The following is a 6,091-nucleotide window of genomic DNA, read 5'->3' as shown; positions in this document are numbered from 1 at the left end:
CCTGAAGGTGCCAAGCCTCTTCCAGCCTTTTCCTGTCTGTGACATCATTGTGTATACCCTTAAAACACACTGATCTGTGTCTTGTCTGCAGCCTGGGTGGCACACATTACACGCAATGAAGGTTAAACACAAGGTGCACACGTTTTCACTGTGCCCTCTGGATAGTTTTGATCCTGAAAACAATCAAATGGCAAATGCCAAAATCGTGATGTCATTCCTCAGGATCAGTGTGTCCTTTGCTGTTATAAAGTGGTGACCTGTTGTGGTTCAGATTTGAAACTGACATCTCTAATTGGCTCAGACAGTGTGTGTGTGTGTGTGTGTGTGTGTGTGTGTGTGTGTGTGTGTGTGTGTGTGTGTGTGTGTGTGTGTCCACAAGAGTCCAAGCAAATACAAAAGCATCAGTTTAACTTTTTCCTGAAGCAGTCACATACAGTTTCTTCTAATATGCACAAAAATGTCAAGAAATTTTGATCAAACTACGACATAAATCCTTCACCATAAGTTCTGTCATGGTTTTAGACAAAAATATTTAAACTTTTAAACTGTGTGTGACTGCAAAGTAAAAAAAATAAAACTTTGAAAAATTTCAAACTAACTTTTATTTTGAAGAAAAGAAACAAATAACCCACGAAAAAGTTTTAACCTTTCTTTTTCCACTTTTTCACAAATTAATTTATTTAAATTGCATACAAAAAATTCTATCTGTCATATCACAAGACTGTGGATTTTTAAAGGCATTAACCAGCAAAATTTAAAAAAAAAAAATTCGGTCAACATTTTTTCCCTTCACAATCTTGCCTTTCACTTTTTTCATCTCATGTCTTTAAATCAAGTCAGTGCACCACAGGTGCCTGTCTGCATTATTTAAACTTCAAATGCTGCCGTACCTGGAGAGCAATGTGTTATGGTCTGAACACATGTTTCTTTGGCAGGTTGGAGACACAACATTAGTGGCTGTCTTCGATCAAAGTGATTTATTTTAAATCCAGGGGAAAAATATATATGTTGAAAGCCTCTTCTCGATGTAGTCCTACAGCAGTTTTTAGCACTTGTTACTGTAACTGAAGCTCTCTGAAGAACTAAAATTAGATTTTTAAAGTGCAGTTTGAGGTATTTTCAGGAGATTATTACAAAAGTCGGAAAAGGTGACTTTCTTTCAGACACAACAGTCAGAAAGGGAGATTTTTGGCACATATAGTTCTGTTTGGGTTCACATGCACTGACATAAATTGTAAATATATTTTCAAACGTTGGGTGTGCCTCCACTTGTGCCAGTGTGCATTTTCTAAAACATGCCTGACTGTACGTAAAGACAAATCAAACTTTTTGAAGATTCATTCGTTTTACATGAGGGAAGATTATTGTGAGCTGAGGGTACTTTCACATTGTAAACTGACTAAAAAACTAAAAAAATCACCACAGAAAAATTCATCTTCTTTTAGCACGTGACGCATTTTCAGTACCAGCACCAAAAATCAAAGGAATTCAGACTCTCCCAGAACAAACCATGATTTTATTTAATTAATTGTGTTCTTGTATATCTATTTTAGCTGTGAATCTATTTTAATGTGTAGAATAAAATCAAAAAAGTTTATTTTGTTTGACATCTCACACAAAAAAAAATATTAATGCTCTTTTTCCACAATAGCAAAAGTCAAAGGATCCAGCAGGTAATGCAAGGTGCCATCTGCTGAGAGCTCATCGTTGAATACAGATTCTCCCTGTCACGTTTTTCTTTCTTTCTTGGACTAAACGATGTTTTTCCATCTTTAAAACGTGTCTTGTTGTTGTCACATGTTAAGAGCTTACTCACATGTATTCTTGAAGATGTCGGTGAACAATATGACTGCTTTATTTATTTATTTAGTGGTGAACAACTTAACCTTACATAAAATCTCTTCTCAATTATTATAGACGTTAATGCATTCAGTAATCATCAGACTCCAAACCCAGGATTATGCGCTGTAGCTGTCTCTCTGTGTTTAGTCTCTCCTCCGTTTCCCTTCCTCAAGTGCAACCCTGAGACCTCATCCCGACTCCAGTTCACCCACTCCTGGCTTTAATATGTTCGCGTTCTGGGCCATTGTTGAGGGTGTCTGTGTGGGTCTGAAAGGAGCTTTTGCTCTTCGAGCTTCAGGAAACAGGGATTTGGTCTTAATAGCCGAGGAAGCAGTCAACTCCACACCTGCTTCTTCTTTTTAGGGGTAGAATTAAAAATATTTATAGTATGGCACGAAATAAAGCAAAACTATTGTTGTTGTTGTTGTTGTTGTTGTTATTATTATTATTATTAAGTGGACAAATTGTTGAGCTTCTTATTTAATAAATTATCAGTCTTTGCTAAAATGGGCTTGCTAAAACGAATTAATAAATAAATACAAATCATTATTATATTAATTGTAGTCTGATTTAAGAACAGTAACCTGAGTAACATAAGTAACGTGATGTATCAAACTGCCATCAATTAAACTAAACAACAACGACAAAACAATCAAAGCCTTACATAAAAGTTAAAGTTTGAAAGATTTCTGGCTATAATCTAGCATTTAAATAATAATAATAATAATAATAATAATAATAATAATAATAACTTCATAAACGGTAATTAAAAGTTTTCATAGTTTCACGTTGACACAGCTTATACTAGCTTCACTGGTAACTCGTGAGGTTTCTATATACAAATTATAAGCGAAAGGGGGATCGGAACAAAAATGAATCGCAGCCGAGGATCACAACGGCAGTAATGCTACAGCCTCTGTCAGGGATTTATATGTGCCAAGCATTTCTTTTCTTTTTTCTTTCTCCCCAAAATTCTCTCTCTCTCTCTCTCTCTCTCTCTCTCTCTCTCTCTCCCCCCCCCCACACACACACACACGCACGCACGCACACACACACACACATCGCTTCAAAGAAGTGTGAAACTTTGACTGCAGTAGGCCTGTTAGCGGTGGAAGCTCTGAAAGAAAAACATTCTATATTTTATTTGCCTGAATTTTCTTACAGACAAATAAACAGCAAGTGTAGCGTTAGGCAACAACATCACGACCAATGCAGAGCGACCTTTCTGACAGCCTACCTTTGTCTTTCCATGGTCAGTCACATCCATATTATTCCCTTTAATCGATCCACGTTAATCAAACCTGTACTAGTTGATCTGAATGTAGTGCCACAGGCTGCTAAGAGGAGCTGCTCCAAGCTCTCTGTGCACAGCACTGCACTGCGCTGCACGGCGAGTCTCTGCACAGTCTGAACATCTGCTCATTTCACGTGACTTTTTTTAAAAAAAAAATACTAACATCTGTTCTAAATAGGTTTCATTCTGTGCCTCTGCACCGTGTCAATTGCCAACTCCTCTCCTCCGAGAAAGGGAGAGGAAACTTATTTAAGGTAGCTTCTAAGGCCTGAATTGGAAATTATTGTTATTATTACTTTTTTTTAAAAAAGGAAAATATGGGCTTTTTGAAATATGGGGATTGGTCACAGCTTCTATTTGCTGTGGGCCCTGATTATTTATCTGATGCTATAGTGGAAATGGTTCACAGTAAACATTTCGGGGGAGGGGGGAGGTGGAAATGCTGTTGATACATAGTTGGGAGGCATTTTCCCTGAACGTCCAGTGCTTCCACGCGGGGACCCACAGCCTACCTTCACGGCCTCCTTAAGTTTCATAGACATCTGGGAATTCCATACATGCCTCCCAAGCCAATTACACACCTTCAAACGGGCACGCACTTTGATTTGGACAGCGAGAAGGACTTTCCCAGATCACCGAGATCAATCACAGCACGATAGCACTGTGAAAGATTTATTTAGTGACAATACGCAGGAATACATTTCAATGCTATACAACGTGGGGAAGTCGCTAAATTACCGCTGATGTAATGTGTGCAATTACACCAGACGTGAATCGATTTTTTTCCCTCAGTTATGATCTCATAAGGCACGTCCTTTGTAACTGACAACAATTTCTAAAGAATTTCTGAAATCCTATAACCCCTGAAGTGAACTTCTGCTGAAGTTCAGCTGCTGGCAGAAAGGAGACTGTAGCATGAGTCCAGCAGCGGGCTCATCTGACCTCAGTGTAACTCATTTACTTATAATGGCGAGTTTCAAGCACAGGCCTTAATCCAACTGTAAACAAAGCCAGAGAAAGAGAGAGTGAGAGAGAAACTGGAGACTGCAGGGTGCTTTCAAAAAATGTTTTAATTAAAACGCAATTTTAGATTGACTGGCGCTTTTTTTTAACAGCACACACTGTGCTGCAATAAAAACGTTTCTGTCTTTTAAATCAGGAGTTGGCCTCAACCTTTCCTTAAATAGTTTTCGTTATATGTGAGAAGCGTACCAAACCATGATTTAAAAAAATATTATTTTCTTTTTGGATGTACAACAAATAATAATAATTTAAAAAAAAAAAAAAAACCCCAACATATATCCAACACTTCTATCCATGCCAGTAATAACTCCATCTGTTTTTCCTAGCTGGCAATAGTGGGAGGTTTTACCATTAAATTGATGGATATGCAAATGCAATCGCCCTCCACGTGATGTATGAAAGCTAATTTATTTCATATGTAATTTATGTTGACTATCAAATGTAAGCGTGCTTTACTTGGCAGTAGTTTCGCCCTCCTCACTGGCAAGCACGCTGGGTAAAAAGAAGGGGGGAAGTCAAATGCAAGCAGCTTTCATCGTCTTTCTTTAATGCAAAAAAAAAGTTATATACAAACATTTACAAAACTGAAAAAACGATAATAAAAAATAGGAACGTATTTATTTCAGACACAGGATCTATTCTCCAACACGTTTCATCAATAAATAAATAAATGCATTCTGAAAAATATTTTTTTTGCACAGGTTAGATCCACAAAGTCAGCCTGTATTGTGAGCTACACCACCAGTTGACAGTCTCCCTCTCTCTCGCACACACACAAACGAGAAAAATAAAAACAAAAAAACTGAGACTTCAATAATGCACTTTGACCTCCACAGAAATAAAGCCCAAAGGCATGCATTTAAAAAAAGCGATATTTTAAACATTCGTCGTCAACAGCACGAAAACACACCAGAATTGGGGTGTATGGAGCACGGCTGTGAGTCCCTTTCGGGCCTCTGCACAAAACTTCTGATGTCGTTAGGCGATCCCATGTATCCAGCATTGGACTCCAGATTGTCCCTTTTCAGAATGTGAGTAGTAGATTCAGCAGTCACCTGTAGGTAAAATAAGGCATTCGCTAAGTCACGAAACTCTGCAGAAAGACACAAGGAAAAGTGTACAAAGTAAAGCTGCTTAGGTTGAATTACACCACTGTACAGCCATAAACAGTCTCGTGTTTTATTTATTTATTTTCCAGTCATGCAGCTTTAGTTGAAAAAAGCCAAGCGTACCATTTTGGGCATGATTTCTCCAGGTGCTAGTGAGATGTTGACATGGACCAAGCGCCCTCCATCCTCCACACAGAGAAGGCGTAGCTCAGCCTCTCGTGAGCCACATAACTGCAGCTTGACATTTTGGAGTCCAGCTCGTCGCTCTGCAGCACCTGGCAGAGGAAGTCGATGTATCTGGCTGCAAGTTTTAGGGTCTGTATTTTGCTGAGTTTGTCCGAAGGTAAAGTGGGGATAATTTTCCGCAGAGCCGCGAAAGCCTCGTTCAGAGACTGGGTCCTCTGTCGCTCCCGGACGTTGGCCATGACCCGCTGCGATTGGAGCTCCTCGAAAGACTGGGGGCTGCTGCTGCTGGACTTCTTCCCTCTTTTCCCAGGGGTCGGGCTATCTGAGTCCTCCCCATTTTTCCTGCTCGGTCTCCTCTTCCTCCCACATCTCTTCGGCTGTCTGTCCAGCTCCCCCTCGCTGTTGCTCAGGCTGTCCACAGGAGAGACTGGGGAGCTGCCCGATTCTTCCCCCAGAATTTCCTCAGACATCTCCACCTGGGTCGATGGCGGCCAGAAAGTGTCCCCCCAAAATTATTTCCCTCTCATGAAGTCAAAGAGTTAGTCCACCTGTGGCTCTACCAGGCTTTGAAGGCACCAACGAATCCATAAATGGGTTACGGGAAAGACAAGTCTTTTCTGTTACTTGAGATACTTAA

General features: G+C 39.6%; 1 protein-coding gene across 2 annotated transcripts; it reads right to left on the bottom strand.

Moving 5' to 3' along the window:
• Window positions 1-4,420: 4,420 nt before the first annotated feature.
• Window positions 4,421-6,091, bottom strand: twist1b (twist family bHLH transcription factor 1b). 2 transcript variants are annotated; one of them, XM_085178484.1, is made up of 2 exons: window positions 5,392-6,091; window positions 4,421-5,252 (listed from the first exon to the last, which is right to left on the bottom strand). In XM_085178484.1, exon 1 carries the CDS (start codon window positions 5,922-5,924, stop codon window positions 5,418-5,420), a length of 507 nt encoding a protein of 168 aa, XP_085034610.1. In that variant the 5' UTR covers window positions 5,925-6,091; the 3' UTR covers window positions 4,421-5,252; window positions 5,392-5,417. The 2 variants fall into 2 exon arrangements, with proteins under 2 accessions (XP_085034610.1, XP_085034609.1); XM_085178483.1 differs by having other exon boundaries at window positions 4,421-5,214.

The sequence above is a fragment of the Neolamprologus multifasciatus genome, chromosome 11, assembly GCF_963576455.1.
Source record: "Neolamprologus multifasciatus chromosome 11, fNeoMul1.2, whole genome shotgun sequence".
In the NCBI taxonomy this organism is placed as follows: Eukaryota; Metazoa; Chordata; class Actinopteri; order Cichliformes; family Cichlidae; genus Neolamprologus; species Neolamprologus multifasciatus.
The sequence above is the reverse complement of the archived record's forward strand: the minus strand, read 5'-3'. Positions and strand labels throughout refer to the sequence as shown.

What these genes read in the sequence shown, in the direction of transcription:
- twist1b (XM_085178484.1), bottom strand. Translation starts at nt 5,924, where the DNA reads ATGTCTGAGGAAATTCTGGGGGAAGAATCGGGCAGCTCCCCAGTCTCT.